At 36.4% G+C, this 22,041-nt stretch overlaps 1 protein-coding gene across 1 annotated transcript in view; it reads left to right on the top strand.

Annotated features, from left to right (window-relative positions):
* Positions 1–22,041, top strand: part of LRP1 (LDL receptor related protein 1) — a 181,681-nt gene that overhangs the window by 58,230 nt on the left and 101,410 nt on the right. Inside the window, exons 4-6 of the mRNA XM_072398352.1 lie at positions 2,371–2,490; positions 6,158–6,286; positions 8,315–8,578. Of these exons, the coding sequence (XP_072254453.1) occupies positions 2,371–2,490; positions 6,158–6,286; positions 8,315–8,578 (513 nt within the window). The remainder of the gene's footprint in view (positions 1–2,370; positions 2,491–6,157; positions 6,287–8,314; positions 8,579–22,041) is intronic.

Here is a 22,041-nt window from a genome sequence, read left to right as displayed (position 1 = left end):
GATAATGTGTGATACCACTACCACAGGCACATAATGTTTCACGTCCTTATTTTACATTTAAGTATGCAAAACTCTCATGTCTGACAATAACGTTGAAGTTTATAAAGACTTGCGTGTATTGTGGTACTATGCCTTGGATGAACTATTTTATTTTCCCAGAATCCATGGCAAGACCTGTGCGACTTAAACTGTCCTTTTGGAGTGGTTTTGTGTGTGGCAGTGACTTAGCCGCAGAACAGTCACACTTTATGGGATCATTGCACATAATAATTAATCTGTCCAATTAACTTCTCTGCATGTGGAATGCTAGGCATATAAACCCCAGGGAGATTTATGTTCTGTGTACACTTAGAGCTAGACATGATGAAGCCATTTCCTCTTTTGCTGCTAGTGACGGCTTCATTTATGACTGGTTACCTGCCAGGGACAAGATAAATAAACTCAGAGGCCTGGGCAAGCAAATTGTGTGCTAGCTAGCTAGTAGTTTAGGTGACACTTGACATTAGTGACACTCATTTTCTTGGAGTTTTAAAAAAAGCTTTACATCTTAAAGACTTTCTTATTTTAGCTAGAGTATAAATGCAGGCTCTTACAATGAGTGAAATTTAAAGTGGACCTCCAGACATATGGCTAAATTAATATTGAAATACAGGTCTGGAAAATGTTTTTATAAATGATGATAAATGTATTTATTGATTTGCTTGTTTGCTAAATTGTTTGATTTTGTTTTAGCCTCTTTTGGAATGTACACAAAATAATATTACACTGACCATCAGTCTACTAATTGGGCAGTAAAGGGGCAGCAGCACCCCATCTGTAAAATGGTTCTCTATTCGGAAAGTATTGTGCAGTAGATCCGAAATAGCTGAGCTACCTCTCTCAAGAGACTTAGATGGCTATTAAAAAATCAAATATTTTTACTAGCTGTATTTTTGTTACTGTTTTTTTTTTGTTTGTTTGTTTTTAGTTTTTCACATAGGCCTCCAACAATTATTAGAGAGAGGGGAAATGGCTGCAGAGAGCCTTTTTTGCTTCTGCTTTGGCCAGCTGTTTTCTGCACTTCACAGGAGTAGGCTTCTTTATTTGTATCATCTTGTGTATTTTTTAAATGGAGTGTGTGTATGTATGTAATACATTTATATAACAGCATGAAGAGAATACTTTCAAAATGCAATAGATTATCCCTGGAAGAGTGCTCCTTAGAACTTTTTTATTACTGAAAACCTCCAATCACCTTAACATCCACCCTAACTAGCTTTTTTCTGCAGTAGGTCCACTTAAACCTTCAGATTTAGCCTTTACTGTTAATAATAATACTGTTTTCCTGCCACTAAATGTCCTTTGTATAACAAAGAAGCCTCCTTCAATCCAGCTCATCTGAGCCCAGATCATTCTAGACAGTGAAAAAAAAAAAGTGGCACAGTAGTAAAAAAACAAAGTTTGTAGAGCCTGTACATTTACTTTATAAAAACATGTGTACTGATGCCTCATATAAAACTAAACAGACAAGTTCACAGTTCTGTCAAGCTGATCTCAATGATAGATATGTGATCCATAGACATCAAACAAATATACACATAGATTGTTTTTTTTTTTTAACATGTATTCATTTCTCAATTTTAATAATTTCACCTCTTTCACACACTGGGCTATGTCTGTCTAGGCTTGTAAACCCCAGCCTGTGTAGCATTGTTTCTCAATGTTTTTAACATGGGGGAACCAATGAAATATTTTATAAGTCTTCAGGGATCCCTAACTATCCCCAACAATCATCTGACATGCATATGTATCTTAAAGTGGAAGTATTGCAGAAAGAACAGGTCATGTCCCTTCTGCAATAACCCAACTTACCTGCCTGAATGCTCCGGGGAATTGCGAAAAAGATCCCAACCTTGGTTGCCAGAGAAACTCAGCAAACCCGGCTTCCCCTATGTCTGCCAATCAAGATGGCAGCGTCCTGTGATGATCGTGGACAGGTGAATTGTGTGGCTTTAATTCACCTTTAAGTCTGTATTGACCTTGAAGTACATTGCTGTAAGCTATATCCATATATCTATGCACATTTTTGCATAATCTGAACCAATTTATATTCAGATATTTATATTTTGTAAATTACTGTGTTCATACCTGTTGGTAGGACGTTACTTTGGTAATATTTACCATTTTATAGTCAGTGTGCTTGGTAACATATAATGTTCATTGTAAGTTGGCTGCAATAAATTTTGGACACCCTTTACATACCTTGTGGTACAGGGATGCCGAAAAACCCAGAAACCATCTTCACAGGAAATGATCTACTAACATTTTTTGTGACTTATTTGTGATTTTGTGACATATTTTGTGACTTTTTTTTTGTTTTTTACATTCTAGAATATGCACACAACTGTACGATAGCGGGATGTCAGCATCATTGTGCTCGGACCGTGAATGGACCAGTTTGTTATTGCAACACCTCCTTTCAGCTCGCTGAAGATGGCAAGTCTTGCAAAGGTCAGTCATCGTTGTGTTTACACAACGGTCAAAAGAGGAGGAGAGACTCTTCTCTATAGGGGAATAAATTGCATAAGACAAATTTGCAAGAAGAATTAACTGGGAAAAACCACAGTGCTGAGATCTGCTTTTTTAGAAGACAAAAAAAAAAGAAGTCATGACAGAAAAAGCAAATTGTGAAAACATTCTCCTCTTTTAAAGTGAGAAACCCAGTTAGTCATAAGTGGGAAACGTGCCAGAAAGTAACTGAAATTCTGAGGTGGAACTGAAAATGTGAAAACTGTTAAAATGTAATAGTCATCAGGTTATGCACGAATGCCTATAAATCCACATTTTTTTTTAAATATAAAACATGAAAGATCAAATCTGTGCATACAGAAATCCACTTATAAGGTAATAGTTTTCCTGCATTTTACATGTGATTGGAATGCACCTCAGATGCAGATTATGAAAATATATTTGACTTAAACAGAGCAGTGTACTTGTCAGCTCAGATGTTAAGTTTGACCCGTCTTGCATTGTGCTAGCTTTCTTTACATGCAGCAAATTGAGGTGTGTTTGAACTGAAGGTAAAGCAGCCATTTCTTAGCAAATGTTGTTCCCTATTCAAATGCATTAAATGAATCCCTATGGGCACTTACCCTTCTTGTGTGATAAATTTATAATAATATGCATCACATCTTTACAAAAATACTGGTATACCTGCAAAAAAAAAAAAAAAAGAACTGAATAAAACTTACCTTTCCCGTTGCTCACGGCACCAGATAGCTTCTTTAGAACTCCTAATTAACTTCTTTCCCCTGCTGCAGTTAGTGGTTCCTCGGACCTCCATACTATGACAGGGTGCAGTGGGGGCAGCAAGAGCAACTAATGGGAAGCTGATTGACTCTACTGGAAGAGTGGTGGTTTTGTAGTTTGGGAGAGCACTCTAAAATAATTCAAGAATTTGTTGGCTCCTCATTCTGAGGAAAAATTGAGAACACTGAAGCTCTGGGGGAACGGTAACACTGGGATCAGATTTTTAGCTTTTAAAGATATCTAGTTCTCCTGGAATGCAGTTAGAAATATCTTGAACCTCCCATACATTTTACCTTGTTGCCTGATCCACCAAAAAAAAAAAATGCTACATTGGGTAACTTTGTTGTCTTTAGGTATCTTTGGTAAACCTTAGGGTTTAGTTGAATATATCTTTGTGGGTTATCTTAAGGGCTTGTTCAAGTCAGCAGTGAGCTATGTGTTGCAGACACAGGTTATTGCTCCAAACATCATTGGCTTTTGGTGCATGAATAGCAGAATTTGTGCATCTCCGTGGAGAAATAGGGCTGTCATTTAGAGAAAATGCAGGTAAATCTAAGCTTGAACATCAGCGCTCATAAAGTGCTTTCTCTTGTATTTTTATTTTAGTGCTGATGGCCAAGCCTGTTCTTACACATGCTGTCTCTAAATGACTTCTCTATTTATCCATAGAGATGGATAAAAAAGCCTGGTATTCATGCTAGAAAGTGTGGTTCAGTGCAAAGGGAGTTCTGTGCAATGAACTGTGTCTATAAGATTCAGCTCATTGCTCCTCTTGATGAGTCCATAAAGTGAACCTGTAGATGAGCCAAAATAGAATTAAAGTACAAATGTGCAAATAATATTTTCAAGACGGTTGATAAAGTCCTTCAGGCCTGTGGAAAAGGAAGGATGTTCCTAGCATCTATTTTGAGGTCGTGGAGACACGGTGGGGGCATTGAGCAGTGCTAAAAGCAGTCTTTGTTATAAAGTGGGATATGTTGACAATGACCTGTTGTTATAATAATAATATCTAATTCTTTTTAGTTAATGCTTGAATCCTTTACTAATATTATACAATATTTTTATAGCACCAACATATTACACAACGCTGTATTTTAAATGAGGGTTGCAAATGACGGACAGATACAGTGACATGGGAGGACCCTGCCCAGAATAGCTTACAATCTAAGAGGTGGGGGAAGCAGAACACACTAAGAGGGGGGATATAGAACTATAAGTAAGTAGTGAGGGTTTTAGGAGACAGAATAAGACAGGTAGGCACATTTAAAAAGGTTTGTTTAAAAGCTCTTTTAAATTAGCAGAAAGTAGGAGCATGCCGAAAAGGACGAGGAAAATCGTTCCAGAGAGTTGGGGCAACTCTAGAAAAGCCCTGTGCATACCGTATTTTTTGCCATATAAGACGCACTTTTTCTTCCCCAAAACTTAGGGAGAAAAGTTAGTGCGTCCTATACGACAAATGTGTTAAAAAAAATAATTAAAATATTATACTCACCCGATCCTGCGTGTGTTTCTGGCTGCAGCGTCTCTCTCTTCTCTCCTCTGCCAGCATCGTGTTTTCTCCTGTCTGTAAAGCAAAGCGAAAGAAGCCGGCACAGCGCCACCTGCTGTTCCCTGTCCTAACTGCCGTACAATAGAAAAAAGCACAGAGTGATCAGAAGGGGAATTTGAATGACAGAGTGGATCAGAAGGGGAATTTGAATGACAGAGTGGATCAGAAGGGGAATTTGAATGACAGAGTGGATCAGAAGGGGAATTTGAATGACAGAGTGATCAGAAGGGGAATTTGAATGACAGAGTGATCAAAAGGGGAGTTTGAATGACAGAGTGATCAGAAAGGGAATTTGAAAGGTACAGAGTGATCAGAAAGGGAATTTGAATGGCACATGAGTGATCAGAAGGGGAATACCGGTATGAATGGCACATGAGTGATCAGAAGGGGAATAATCTTTCAGAAACTTTTTTTCTAGATTTTCCTCCTTTAAAATTGGGTGCGTCTTATATTCCGGAGCGTCTTATACGGCGAAAAATACGGTAAATAGGGCGTGTGATGAGGTTATGAGAGAGGAAGTCATTAGTAGGTCATTGGAGGAGGGAAGAGAGCGGCTGGTGGAGTATTTTTCTATCAGGTCAGAAAGGTAAGTAATCCTTTAAAGATAACTGTGTGATCAACCCTTTCGTTTACAGTACAAAGCAGTGTTTCTCCATCTTTTTTTAACATGGGAGAACCCTTGAAATAACTTTCAGGTCTTTGCGGAACCCCTGCTATAATTACTATATCCACAGCTCACAGTACATTAGCTTGGTGGTCAGTAGGAAGAATGCCTCTTATATCGCTGGCCAGTGGGAAGAATGCCACCCTTACGGATATCCAAAAACATAATTGGTGTCACTTAAACTGGCACAACTTGCTAATTGCTCAAGGAACCCCCATCAACCTTCGATCACTTTGAATGGATTATGTTTTTCAAAGTTGGCTGGTTGGAATCATGACTTTGACAACATTGATAAACTTATATAAGGGTGGCTGTGCTGAAGTTAATATTATTTGTTATATATCTATATTTTTTTAGTTATATATCTATTCTGGGAAGTAATAGTGTGGTTCCTGGCACTAAAGATGCTGATAAAAGAGGTATACATTGGTGAATTAGATACATTACTTGCATGTTTAGCTGCCAAGAAAGCCAGCTGTACAACATGAGTACAGAGAAATAATCTGAACCATTCTGCCTGGATAGGACCCTTGAGTCAGTATATATACAAAATGTTTGTGAATGATAAGTGTACCATCAGTATATTGATTTATTCACTTGTTTTTTTTATATATATTGAGTGTATATGTAAAAATGTGTAACTCTTTTCTTCACAGACTTTGATGAGTGTACATTATATGGAACTTGCAGTCAGACATGCCAGAACACTGAAGGATCCTATTTTTGTAGATGTGTGGAGGGCTATCTATTGCAGCCTGACAACAAGTCCTGCAAAGCTAAGAATGGTAAATATTGTCAGAGCTCAAGATTATTCTGTTTATATTTTGCATCCTTTGGTTCCATTTTAATTTGTGTTTCTTCTGGGATTATAGCCCTGAGTGGGCCTTGGTCTCTTTTACAATTTGCCTACATCTTTTTCTCTTTTCTTTTGTTTCACCATTTTTGGAACGGTCACCAGTTATGTCTTCCATCCATCCTGCATGTGGTTTTCCCTTCTCTTTCTTGAGTAAAATATTCTTCTTTCATTCTTATAGACATATTTTCTTCCCCCTTTCTCTCTGCTTGTCCCAACCACCTCATTCACCAAGCTTTTATGTCTAACAATGTTTAGTCCCTATTTCATTTAGCTCATAGTTATACCATATTCTCCAGATATCACCATATTTTACAGGTTCAGCAATTTTTCTTGGTCCCTTTTAAATTGCTTAGAGCTTGTTGTTCATCGCCTTTTGTCAGTCCATGACTGTATCGCATGATACCATAACCATAACAAAATCTTTGAATTTTGGTATTTCTAGTTATCATTTTAATTTTAAATAAGTATATATTAGCATAGACTGCTTGATTACTACTTCTACTCTTTCTCTAGTGGACTAAGTATGGGAGTTCAGAGATGCACTTTTTTGTTTACTACCAATCTTTGCAATACTGTATTTGCTTACAGAAAGAGATATGCATTTTATATACTTGGTTTTCGAATCATACACTATGAGGCTATTGTCTTGTGTTTCTATTGCTGGGTAAATATTCATCAATGTACTTTCCCTCCTTTGCCATAATCGCTATATCAGCTGCATAAGTGCATATTTGACTAGACCTTTTAAATATCGTTTCTCCCTGATCGATTTTCTGGATGACATTGTGTAGGGCAAGAATAAATAACACTGCAGAAGAACTGCATAATCCTGTCTAACTCCAACTTTAAATTCAAACTCTCTTCTTTCTTTTTATTCCCTATTTTTGCTTTGGCCTTTGCACCATCCAATGTCATTGTAGTAGGGTTTATTTTTTTGTGGTATTTCATTAAACTAGAACTAAACTTACCTCCCATCACTCTAATACTAGTGCCACCTATTTCAACCTGGCTCTTCTCTGGTTTGAGATCTTGGCCATCTTGATTGGTCAGGCTGGAATGATTATTACCGGCACCCAGATATGCTTGGATTGTACGGTGAGTTGCACATGTACAGCTCAGTGTACCTTCCATGTACCCTAATGTAAAGTAGGCAGATCATGTCTTTTGGGAGGGGTTCTGTACTCAGTATGCTGCCAGAGTACTTTTCCTAAGAGCTCATAGTCCTGATGTAATAAGTAGGCTAATTAGTTTCCAGTAATGGGCTTTCCTGGACAGGCTGCATTTGTATACAAGCTGCCCTAGGTATCTCATACATATGATGCTGAGCCTCAATGATTATATGATCTGAAATTCAATAAATCAAAGGAGCAGGCCAGGAACAGACTGAGGAGAAAATAACTAAAACAGAAAATGAGGCATGCTCTATTTAACTTCTAATGGATACTCTGAGAAGCTCACAGTATACAATGAATTCCAAGTAAGTAAGTTTGATAGAGGAGAGGTACCTGTACAACAATTTAAGACTGAAGGCAATGTGGGTGTTTAGCTGTAATTTATCCCTTTACCATTATGACAATTTCAGTTTAGAGTTTAAAGAAATGATCCACCTTAACTAAGAAAACTGTAGCTTACCTAAACATAGGTATATGAGATTTGCAGTCTCTCCAATACCCTCCATTTTTAAACTGTGTTCTAACATCAATTAACTACGAGATTCGGATGTAGTAGAGCTGGAAAAGCTTTCCATTAACTCATGTTTTTTCCAGGATTCATACCTGTACTGTAAAAGCGCTATGTTAATGTATTTTATTTTTTATTAGGTTGTTTTGACAAATAATGCATAGAGGGTTTCTTTTGTAAATCATTCAGTGAAGCTTTAAAATTAAGCATGCATGTCCTAGATTCATACACCTAAATTCTTAATTTATTTACATATTTACAATTCTTTTATTTTCAGAACCGGTTGACAGGCCAACAGTGCTGCTCATTGCTAGCACTCAGAACATCCTCGCCACATATTTAAGTGGAGCCCCTGTGCCAACTATCAACCCAACCAGCACCAAACAAACCACAGCTATGGATTTTAACTATGCAGAGGAGACTGTATGCTGGATCCATATGGGAGACAGCCCATCCCATACCACCTTGAATTGCGCCAAGATCCCCAACCTAAAAGGCTTTACAGAAGAGAGGACCATTAACATCTCTTTGAGCTTGCACCGTGAGTATTCCAGCAGTTTAATATATAATCTCCTGTGCAGCAATAAAAAAACATAATTTGCCAATCCATTTAGGCATTCTTTGTTTGCCATGCATTTCAATGTGTCTTAATATATAGTTTATCCTATAATTCTGTCTTTATCTAAATTCAACATAACCTAAAGTAAACCTGCTTGTAAAGAGATGCAACAGATTTGCTTTATTGTCATTGCCAGAGCAGCTTATCCTCTTGGAGGAAATGCTCACTAGGTAAATGGAGAAGCATGTGAATCACTCTTCTTTCTCTAAAGTAACTCTAAAGTAACCAAACTAGCGCTTGGTAGTTGGCTGCTCAGACATTGGCACCAATATTATGTGGGAAGTCCTCAGCTCTAACTGATTATAGTATGTGTAGGATGCATGAACTGGTTTGAAAGTAAATTTGTTACATCTCCTACATTTTCTGTTATAAAGCTGTATAAGTTCGTTGTTTTACTATGCTCACAAATATTTTTAGACTGTTTGATTGGTGTTTTGGAAAATGTCTTACATTTTACAAAGAAGTTTATGTTTTATGTTTGAATTTGATTCATTTCTGAAATCTTCAATTTTTGGTGATATTATTAACGCAATTCAGAACATCCAAGTCATAGTTTAAACTGACTGAAACTTTGTTTCATGTTGAGCCTGGCTATAAGCCATGGTACTTACAAGACACATAAACTGCAAATTTACACTTCTCATTTGTGTGTATTTGACTATTTCAGTTGTTTGAGTTTTGTGACAGCTGTGTAAATCTCGGCACACAGAATTTTGGTTACTCAGTAATGGTCCCTAGTACATTGTGATCATGTGTTAAGTTTGTTGAATTGGCTGTGTGGTGTACCTATAGTAAAATGCAGGATGTGTTTGAATTGATAAATTAGAGGTAATTATGTGAAGAAGAACAGTATTCTAAAATCGAATGAATAATGTGCCTTCTTTGAACAGAAGCTATTACATGCTTTAACTTTGCACACAAATCCAAATCCATTTCAGTAGGCTCAATTGACCAAGTTGTATTGACTTGGACCTTTTCTGGCCCTGTATAATTGGGCTGCATCGGTGATGCATTGGTATTGCCTCATTATGTAGAGTCATCATGTCCACGTGTATACACTGTTTTCTAAAAAGCGAAAGTGAAAAATAATATTATTGTACATATCACTTTGCTGTATCATACTTGGTTTGATACATGTGATACAGCCATGAATAGAATATATTCCTAAACCCAAGGTATAACTTCTGGCCCAAATACAAAGAACAAGGGTTTATTCCTCATTTGTGAGTAGTGGTTGGAAAAGGAGAAAACATGGAATAACTTGTTCTGCTTTACTATTCGTTTGGTAAAGGAATACAGAGGAAAAAAAAAAAAAACCTATGGACAGCCCAATAGACATTAGAAAAGATAATTCAAAAGCCGCACACAAATACTGAATGGTATGAGAATGTATAGCTTTTGGCTGGGAAAGCTAGCACCTTTACATTCGTAACATTAAAAAGTGACAGGTGCCATTGAAAAGGGCTTCTTTCTGTATATTTGTGTCGTGCCACTCTCCATCTTACTACAATCTAGGAACTTGATGTATCTGTCAGGAAAAAAAATTCACGGAGTACATTTATATTTCCTCATGTTTTATTTTGAGATCTTTTAACTACAGAAGAAAAACACCTACCTGTTGGTCTTAGTTTGCACTCAGCTCTTTATTCCTGTTGTAAGCTGACAACACACAGCATTTCTTCAAACTAAGCGTAGTCAGCCCTGCCCAACAACAGCTGAGACCCACATGTACAGTCTCCCATCATCACAGTACAAAGGATTATCATTTCAGGGTAATGGTTTACATTTACTTTCAGCATCACTTGTAACATATTTTTACCATTTGTAATCCCTTCAATTATCCCACTAGTAACAATGGTGCAGGAACTTATCCTTGTATGTTTTCAGCCTTTGCAATAATAATCATAATCATTCCATGTGGCCTTCGGGGATCATGAGTGCCCAAATAACTTAGTAAGTAAACATCCCCTAGTGCCCCAGCTGTCTCTCCTCCTCTTCTTTAATTTTACACCAGTGTCTACCATCTTTATTCTTTGGAAGAGATCTGGCTACTAGACAACCTGCCTTCTTCTCCTGTTGGTATTACACCTATATACAGTTCCTAAATCATGCAGCTACTCCCCTTCTGTTATGTGGAAGAGAGGCAGGGAAATGGAGTACTTACCTAGTTTAGTCTTTATTTAAAAGTCCATGAAATGTTACATCAATAAAATAAAATTAAAAAAAATCCCCCAGTAACTGCTTGTTTCCTACATCAAAAAGCAGCAGGTATCCGGTCTGATTTATCTTATATTCTCCATTAATATGAATATCCTTCCTTTCTATCTGCCATTCACCGATGATGTTCATTTTGCTCTGATTTTTATTAATATTTATTACAATTTAATGTTTTTCCACGATATAAATGTCCTATGATTTTTTTAATTCCTTGAAACAATTTAGGTTAATTTCCACCTTTTATCCATTGGTGTTTAGAATATTGCTCCTAATGTCCTTTAAATTTATGTATTCCTAAAAATGTCAGAATTATAGGATCCACCTCATAAGATACGGCAAGATATTTTGAAATTTTATTATTCAGTATTTATATTTTCAATATCTTTCTGTTTTTACAATTATTAAAATCTTTGGAGCCTATATTAGTATTTCCTCACATCTCAGCTTTAATTCTCATGCAAATTATTTTCCTACATTGATTTTTCTTTTCCTGTTGTTACCATTGCTTCCACCTGTTCTTTTCATTTCTTTTTAAAATGACAGAATAGTTTTTAGTATACTTTGGCGAATTGACCAATTTTTAGTTTCCTGGATGGAAACTCCCAAGTCCATCCTGTAAAGTTTATATACGTAAATATGAAAAGACATCTACGCTTCAATGTGCAGTGCAGTGAAACATTTTAGTATACCCATTAGTTTTGTAATTGTATATTTACTGGACAAAAGAGAAGCCTATTTGTTTAAAAGCAAGTAGTAGTTTTATGGATTAAATCACATGCATATCATACCATACCAGCACTAAAATTATCCTCTTCTACAAGAACAAACCTTTAATCAGAGGAATCTGAGATTAAAGATTATCTATGTATTTAAATAGGTACAAAAACTATACATAAATATGCAAGTGTGTATATATCGTCACAGTAAAATAGGCATGGGTGCAAAACCACTGTGTTTGCAGCCATGTTAAAGAATTCTTGTCCTACACTGCCTCCACAGTAATGTCAAAATTGCTTGAATGAACCATAACAGTACAATTGTAGTAAGTTCCAGTTTATAGGAACTTCCAGCTGAAAAGCTGTTTTATAATATTGCCCTTTTCAAAATACCTTAACCTTAATAACACATTCATCATTTTGCAAATAAATGCTGTCAAACGTTCTTAAGAATTTTGGGTGCATATTGTTTCTCCAATACTTTTGATAGATGTTGCATTCAAACAAGATTCCAAAACATATAAATTCTTTTTTTTTTTTCTTGCACATTTGTTTTGTGTTCTGTTCATGTGTAAGATCTGTTTGGGGCCTGTACAAGTAAAGTATTATTTATAGCTCTCCAGCTTTGTTTCTAAGAGCCAAGGTTACAAAGTAAATGCATTAGTGAGCTAAATGCACAGGGCTGTAGGGCTCCCCAGCTGTGCTTCCTGCGAGAGGGTTTAAATGCCAGTTTTGATGTGTCATTGGCCTCCACGCTACTGGCACTGTATAGAGACAGTCTGTACAGACAGCAGCCGAAGACTTAGGCGATGATTTAAACTGAAGCTTAGTCATTTAGAATACATTTCAGAGCTTTACACGCAAACTCGGCCAAAGCCGGCTATGGGAGGACATGTAGAAAAGAGCAGTCATACAGCAACAGCCAGGAATGTCTACACCGGAGAGTGAGGAAAACAACACAGATAACGATGGTATTAAGTGGCGTCTCACACCACTTTGGCAAAGAGTTCACATACACTTTTTTTTTTTTTTTTTAATAAATCAACACAATAAATAAATCAAGAATATTTATTTTTTAATGTTGTAGAATTCGAAAACTTATGCCTAAATTAGTACATGTCATAAACAAAACCAGAAAAAGAATAAAGACATGTCAAATATCCCTGTTTTGGAAAAATTTCAAGATATTTCCACTAACCTCAACGTGCATTTTTGGTTTAAAAGGCCAGTCCAACCAAAATGTCTGTTTTAGCCACTACATTCATATACGTCTTTGGAGGATTGTGGTGGAGATATATCTGCACCTCAGCTCCACCCTCCTGCCAGGGTCATTACAAGGGTAGCCACTACTTTCTCTTTAAGTTTTGCATTAAAGTAAACCACGAGTAAAAAAAATCCACAACCATGACCAGGTCCTACCCTGACTTTCTTGATTTGTTTTCTTGCTCCAGCTCATTTGCTCTAAGTATCCAAATCCAAAATCTCCCCGGGGAACTGCCATGCCATCGACCCATGTCTGATAACCTAGGTCTGGCTGTAAATCAGAATGCAGATTCTGATAGCAGGTCAAAAGAACTGTTGAGGATTTGGACTTCCAGCTTTTTTAGGTCATGGCTGGTCGTGTCTCTCATTGCTCACTTATTTGGTGGCATGATGCAATCCAGTGTAATTTTTTTTACATTTTATCCATGAACACTGGTTTGGTTTTGATTAAAATATACATATTGTTGATTACTGTTTTTAAAATATACATATTGTTGATTACTATTTTATTCCTATGAAACATGTTTACCTTTTCTTTAGTAAATCTAAATTACTTTTTTTATAATAAATATATAAAAAATTGCAGGAGTTGAAAAGTTAGCACAAAATAGTTATTACAGGGCATATGTCCATCCTAATAGCATGAGTTCAGTTGAACATAGAGCAAAAGTTGCAAAAGATAAAAAAAAAATTGAGAGCACACCCATTCAGTTAATTTATTATCTATTACCGTGTTTCCCCGATGATAAGGCAGGGCCATCAAATAAGACAGCCCCCCCTTTTTAGGTAAAAATGAAAAATAAGCCCCCCCCCCGCAAATAAGCCACCCACCGATTACTTACCAGAATCGCGTGGTGCGGTGGGTGACTCCGTGTGTGGTATTTCTACTGCTGTGCACCATTTTGTACCATTGTCGAATGGCTGGGCATGATTCATGTCTGGTGTTATCGATGAGCTTCCAGCATGGCATTTCTGCGCAGTGGGTTAGTCGGGCTTTGGCTTTAGCATAGACAAGCATGTTAAAAAAGCAGCATACTTTATTTTTTCTTGTGCCTCACAGGTCTGACTTCTGGATTTGTAGCTAATTAGCATGAACTAGTCCAGTAGCAATGTTTATCTAGATGAAAATCCAAAGTGGAAGAAGACAACATCTATAATTTGGCTGAGCTATGTTTGGCATTTTATCTGTGTATGGATATGTGACATCAATAGATGTTGAGCTAGGAACAATCTGCAGTTGATTTGAAAGGAATAAAGGCTTCCCTTCTGCCAAATGGTAATCTTCTTGCATGCTGCTGCAGCACTGCTAAAGAAAAAAGGTAGTCTCATTGTCCGTTGCTAACACCAGTTTTTTTTTTTTTTTTTTTTTTGTGCAAGTTACTGGTTAAAAAAAAGGCATTAATAAATGAAAGAGGAGCACTTGTTTTTCACATTACAATATATCAGTTTTCTTGAACCAACAATGCACATCTCAGCATTACCAAATCTCATACTTACACATTTTTATTGCAGTTTTTACAACCCAAAATACATTTTTGTAAGTACTAATATTACATATTTTAACATATATTTGGTGAGTGTGACCGGATATAGAATGTTGAGCAACTATGCAGTAAATGTTGTCAATTGATATGTTTCCAGTTCACCATCCTTAGGCCAGAGCTACACAAGGGAGTTTTAGTGCCACAGGTACTAAGACTTACTTAATTCACTATTTATTCTTGCTGAGATGATGGAACAACTGACTCTCCATGACATAAGCTACACAGTTTATGAGGTAGCATGCAATCAAGATCAACTTGCCATATTGTACAATGCACCATTTGTATGGATTTGTCTTTATATATATATAATCGTCATTTTTTAATGACTTAATCTGTTTAGAAATGATTGCTATTGATTGTAATAGTACAGTTAAATTACCAATAATGACCTCAGTTCTTTATCAATGCATTATTGACCATGTCAAGTATGCTGCTGTAAAGGCCTTTTATGCACCAAGAAATCCAACCAAGTACCACCAGTGGTTGGAGAAGTGATAGCTTCTAATATAAAAAATAAGCCTGGAAGATCTCCACTGATCAGCAGAAAATATCTGGACGTGGATACCACACAACATTTGCTGCCATGGTATCTTTGCCACATACAGACAATACATTGTGCTCATGCATAATATAAAGAAAGGTTGTTTGCACCCCGAGAGATAAAAATAGCTTTCTCTTTAAAACATAAAAGTAAAAGACAGTAAAGACTAAATAGGATTTAATGGTAAACAGGGTAAGAAGCTGCAGATTGTTGTCATAAAATAAATGGGCATAGTTGGGGAAAAAATGCAAAGCTAGCATCAAAGAACTGTACAATTTATTGCAGATTAAGTCTTTTATCAAAGGTACACATGTCAGCTCCCAACAAAAACATAATGGTTGCTGTTAGTTAAAGCAAAGGGAAGAGAATACCAAGTATCCTTGTGTTATAGTAAGAAAATGATGTGAATCCAAAAACAAAACTTCCGGTACTTTCTATTAACTATAAGAGAGGGCTAATAAAAAGTAATAAAAATTACTAGGTTCGACTGTATTTAATTTGTGCATTTGGTATGTTTGCCTCCACAGTGAGATTAAATGACAAATATTATCGGGTAAATCAAATTTAATCAGAATTATCAGATTTAATTGATTGCTTATGATTTGTTTGGCTGTTGAAATCAATCGCATCTCTACATTTACACAATATTAGGCATGCATACACTTAATTTTATATTATTTTGCTTCCATTACTTCAGGCTGTTGTATTACCCACCCAAACAGCATGTAATTTAACATGATGAGACAAGACATTTTTACATTTAACATCACAGCGCTGTACAATACATATGGGCTGTAGATGACACACCAGCACACATAACAAGTACAAACTATGACACGGAGAGGAGAACAATTGAGTTTATATTATGGTGGGGTGGTGAAATATAGAATACAATAGGTAGGGGAGGAAGGATTTGAGGGCTTGTAAATATGTAGTAGCAAACCTAGCGGGCTTGCTATAAATGGTTGATTAGCTCCAAGAACTTAAAGTGCAAGGAAATGGCAGAAAGCGGCCGGGGAGGGCATAAGCAGGTTGCCTAACTAACCTGACCTGTTAGCTTGCTCACTGTGATTTTTTTTCATCAAATATGTGTGTTTATAATTTAATTACGTATTTAAAATTTATTCATAACACATCTATTTACTGTAAACTAGTCAGATATGTCCCGCTTTAAACCTTCTGTATGGGTAAGCTTATTAATTCTGTGTACGCATTTCAAATAATGATGCCTATCCCATCGCGGTGCTAAACTCCAGGAATTTTAACATAACTTCCAAATCAGATTCTTTCCGGGATAACATCTTTAACACTCTCTGGAGAATAAAGGGTTTGCTTTATAAAGCAGGCACACTCTGTAAGCCAAATCTGCTTAGTGAAGCCTGTTCTGTGACAGGACAGCTAAGAAGTTGGATGGATGCTAATTACCCTATGCTAATTACCTTTCTTCATGTCCTGGAAGTTACCTTTTACCCCAACACTTTTATTCACCAAGCGGTATGTATGTTGTCTTACTGTTAGCAAATGAAATCTTATTCTTGCAAAGATGTATTCTTTTATGTAAATTACTGGTAATATTTGGTCAGTAACAGCAGAAATAGGTACAAATAAAATAAACGAGTAAAAAAAAATTCACAGTTTAAGGTGTAAAAAACAACAAACGTAAGGGGCCCAACAACAAATAACTGCAAAATAGAATAATTAGAATAGAATAAATAATAGGATCTGCGTTAGCTTTTTTTTTTCTTTGCATAATTTACATTTGGTTGGCCTTTGCACTATTTCAGGACATACATGATTTACAAGGGCAGTAACTGCAGTTAAGTGCTGACATAACATTGACCTGCCCACATTCTATGTTCTGCCTGTACAACGGACTGAGATAATAAGGGATAAGATTTATGTGCAGTGTACTCATTAACCTATAAGAAGACTTCTCGGGCTAGCACTATGGCCCTAGGCTTAAATGTCACCCAGGACACTACCTGCATGGAGTTTGTATGTTCTCCCTGTTTTTTCACAGGTTTTCCCACACAGCTTAAACACATACTGTGCAGTTAATTGCTGTTTCCCCTAAACTGACATTAGACTGTTAGGGATAAGAGTGTGAACCCCTCTGAGGGACAGTTAGTGACATGTCTATGACTTTGGTACAGTGCCATGCAAATGCAATATATTAATAAGAATGATACAGTCATTTTCAAGTATTTCGAGCACAGTTTATTTATGCTGGATGGAGCATAGCCTAAAGCATAGGCATCATATAGATGTTGGATTTCTGAGGAGAACCAACGAGTGCTGTGCACACAGTGCTGATCTGGTCTATGTAGAGGGAAGAAGGGAGGATGAATGAATTGCACCCTGCTGGGTTCTCCTACATTGAAAGGCACATGTTTACAATTTACAATTGTTTACAATTGGTTGCCCTGGCAGATTGATACATGACATTGGGGGTCCACTATACATATGACAGATTTTTCCCTGCGATGAATATGATTGTTTATCTCGGGCAGAAATCATTTGATGTGTTTACATGGCTTAGGAGAGGCACAGGAGAGTGTATGAACGTTGCTGGATTCAGGACAAATATGTGTGGTTGGGAGGAGGCAACAAAACTGACGCACTACTAATAAATGCCATAAAATGTAGGTATGTGTTCACCTTTGAACAAATAATATATATTGAACAAATAATCAGATAGCTAACTTTCCATACCTTCATTTCCTTGCTGAGCCATGTTTGTTTGTATATGCTGAAAATGCTATTTGCAACATTTATGCTCTGGCAGACTTCTAATTATAGATGTAATTAGAACCATCTTGGAGTCTCTCACACCAATGAAATGTGTCAGTAATAATGGCGCTCTTGTTTTCCACCTTTAGACCCCATAATCTGTTTTGTACAGCAAAGCAGCTTAGCGGGAAAACTGAAATCTGGAGGCTGGCACTGTTTATTAAGCTAGGAGAAAACTAGACGCTGGAGAGAATAAATACTGCTGCGCAGGCTGACAAGATCCATATTCAGTCGTTTTCTGATATAGGATGACTGTGTTTTTGCTCCTCTTTGTTTCAATTCATTTATTACATTTTCCAAGGTATTTTACAAAAGATACAGAACAGGTAAACATAGGTGAAAAAAAAGTGCAAGTATAATCATACACCTAAAACAACAAAAAAAAACAAAACAATAACAATCAAAATATATTTTGGTTGGTGTGGTGATAATTATTTACAGTAAATAGCAGATAAGAATAATAATCTATTATAGTAATAAAAAGGAACCAACTCTACCAATAATACTGTTGGTTACAAGGCAAAAAGGTAGAGTACAAAAAGAAAGACAAATGTACAACTGGCTCTGCCACTCTTTCTTGTGTTGTCATTCTGTCCCATGAGTTTCCACTGGAGACAACATGTTGCCGTTCTGATATCTGTCACCATCAAGGTGTCTGCAAATGGCTAAAAGAAAACACCAGCGTTCTGAGGGAAAAAAAGGTAATAACTATATTTTCTAGACAAAAAAAAAAACATAATTATTGAGGAGTAGTGTTTTGTGGTCTGTAGATTTTGTACCACATCTCAATATTCTATTGATATCATTAACAAAATTAGACAGCATTTAGTGCTGCATTTATGATCATATATTGCTTAAAACCATGTGTTTTATTACAAACATATTTAAAATATTTAAAATCCTATAAAACATTTCCATGTATAAGAAACCATAAGTGTATCATTTCTAGGGACCACAGATGTCTCCAGATGTATATAAAGTTTCAAAAAAATTTGTATGATCTGATCCGATCATGATTAGCAATATTGTCAATATAGAAACCAGTTGGTTTCATCTTGACACTTGTCTCATGTATATATACTTACCCTACTCTTCAAAGACCACAATAAATACCTTCCAGTTGTGTCCAGTTGATTTGCAGATATAAAATATATTTATTTCTCTAGATGAAGCTTTAACAGCAAAACACATAGAAAAACAATAACATTTATGTCATGTTCCACAGGGATAATAATGATAAAAAAAACTTTGGTCAGATTGTGACTAATCATGATTATGTACATCAGGAGACATCTGTGGAGTCTAGGTGGATATCTCTGATAGAGTTCATGATCCTGCAATCACCTCTCTGTGGCTGTTGTTAGAAGGTCCCATTTTCTTTCCTGCATTATTGATGTGGATTATGGAGGACGCAGTGTAGAAACAACCAAATAGCAATGTTGGGTAGAAACAGAGCTATGAACTTCCCAACAAAACAAAAATCTAATGGTCTCTCTTCTTACCACTGGTCATCTGAGACCTAAATATTACTTTAGGCTGGGCTGGCTCTTGCTTTGAATTTTTGCTTCCTTGCTTTGAATTTTCTAAAGGGTGGAGCCATAAATCAGATGTTGCATACTATATTCCAAACTATATTGTGCAGATTACACACCTTCAAATCAAATAGTACATGACCAGTTAATTACAAAAAGAAAATATACGCATCTACTTGACAGCTTTTTAGCACTTTGACAGTATGTAACAACACAACTTGTGGAGTTCCATATGGTACCATCAGTACAAGCACTGATCTGTGCAATCCTGTAAGAGCACATTTAATAAAGATCCTCATACACTGGTCGATTTAGGATTGGGGAATGAAATATTTAAAAACGTTTTATAAATATATATATTGACCAAACATTGATAGGGAATGCACCTTTCTTTACCTGCACTTCACCTTCCCCCTTACCATCAGCTCTGCTTGTTATTGTAACAGCATTTCAATTGGCAGCTGGGTATTAGAATCACTTTCCAATGATTACCATTAACAAGCTGGTGGGTGTGGAGTGGTGTTCAATCAATCTGGTTGATAGCTTCAGGTCAGTTTTTTTTAGGTAAGTGATTGATATAGAGATATCGATCGTAAACCTGTTTGTACACCCATTAACCAGTGTATGGCCATTTTAGGAGGCACATGTTAACTATTTCCATCCAACTAATATAAATCTCTAACAGCTGCATAGAAGATCTTGCTTGTACCTGATAGAGGACAGGATAAAAGAATTCAGTATGAGAGTTTTGAAGGTATGAAGCTTGTAATAATTTATTTAGTGTCTGAGAGATATAATGGTTTTATGTCAGCAGTAGCTATGCCCTCAAGGTGTTTAATGTAAGTTTTTGCTTTGATATCTCTAGTTTGGCATGATTTATCTGCCCACGCACACAACAACACATCCTGCTTACATGCGTGCTCAATGCAAGGAATCTGACAGATCTGGGCTGCTGATCAGATCTGTCATGGCAGAACAATTTCATCTGTCCCAGATTTACAAAAATCTGATTACTGATCTGTTATCCTGAGCCCACACGCAGCAGCTAATTGGGGAGAAAAAAAGTTTTCTTTGTTCGTATAAAATCTGTATGTGCCAAAACTAAGCTACAATGCTTGTGTGTGCTTGAAACAGGCAATTTTATGCCTAATAAAATATACTAAATGTTTTTTTAAATCAATTTAAATATTAAAAACATTTATGGGTGTGCAAGAGAGGAAAAATGCGTCTCTGATTTCAAACTGGACGCAATCCATTTTACAGAGCAATAAAAAAGGAAACCAAGTTCCTGTTTGATGGGGAAATGAAGCATGATAGAACCACAGGACAATTCTTTCTCTCTTTTTTTTCCCCATAACATAGACATAGGTGTTAGGTACTTTTAATACACTTTCTGATAACATTGTGTGAGATATCAATGCAGAGTGACAGGACAGCACTGTTTTTAGATTGATAAACAGGTGTTTTCCTGCAATTAATGAACAGCAATAAGCAAAACACCGTCAGCAGTATATTTGAAAGACCAAAAGGGTGAAAACAAGAGATGTTAATTTTGGGGATATATATTTTTAAATTGGAGACAGCTATATTTAAGGTTTGGAATGGCCTTAGAAAAAGAAGTCTCACCTGCCCTCTTTAATCATTTTAGAACTAAGGAAACCTAGTAGTGCAAAAAAAACATCTCTTCAAATACCTTCCTTGTTTATTTTGAAGATTAGGACAAAATTAGGACATATTCCCATAGCAATCCAGTTAAGAGAATACAAACCGTGTATGGAAGTGGATAGAAAACCTGTTTTTTAGGCCCATCATCTTTGAATTCATCTGGTAGGAGTGCCAATCAGATGTGACATTCAAAGCAAGAAGAGCAATAGATGCCAGACTGCATTTCCCATCGTGCCTGCAATACGGTAGAAACTTTGTGTCTACATAAATAGTAACATGAAATAGTGAGCAATTTTAAAACTTCAATCTTTTAACTAGAAACCAGAATGCATGGCAGATCTAGTATAGGCAGGCAAAACTTCTCAATGGGTTTTTGAACTTTTCAAGTTCAGTTTTAAAGGCAATACAAAGGCAAAACAATTTAGAAAAATGTAGTATATGGTGGAAAGCAATCTTGCCTGGGTTAACTAGTGGACAAAATGGATTTGTTTTTTAGAGTGGTCCCTGATCTCTTAGTAAAATGAATATAGGTGAACACCACCACACTATTTACTTATCATATGTTAGGCACATTTTGTATTGCTTACATTCTTGCAGTTGCAAACATAGAATATATTTCATACAATTTACTAATTGCTGCATCATTTGAGGGATTGTTGTAAATACCTTTTCTTTTAGGCCCACTAAATTCTATTAGGACTAGAATGTAGGACACCCCATATCCCAGGGTCCGATTGGGAACTAATTTTGAGGAAAGAGCCCCAGCCATGCATGAAAAGCAAAATAGGCATCAAGCTAAGACCCACATGCAAAGTATATAAGTTAACTGGATGGGTGGTATAGTTGGGTGGGGTGTGGGGAGTAGTCCAGGGGAAGGAGAGAAGAAGCGATGGGGTGTTGGTATGGACTTTTTAAAAAAGATCACACTTAAACTCCTCTTGTTCCAAGAAGAGACATATATGATGGCCTGCATGAGGGAAGTGATTGGACTCTGTATTGGAAAGGTCCACCCACCACCTTTTCAGGAAATTGCACATAATTACATTTAAGAGAATCAGACAACCCATTGTAAAAATGAAAAGTTATCTCAAATATGTCCCAATGAAATCCAACTATG

Source organism: Pyxicephalus adspersus, chromosome 1, assembly GCF_032062135.1.
Source record: "Pyxicephalus adspersus chromosome 1, UCB_Pads_2.0, whole genome shotgun sequence".
NCBI classification, from domain to species: Eukaryota; Metazoa; Chordata; class Amphibia; order Anura; family Pyxicephalidae; genus Pyxicephalus; species Pyxicephalus adspersus.
Note: the sequence above shows the minus strand (reverse complement) of the source record. Positions and strands in the feature narration are given on the sequence as shown.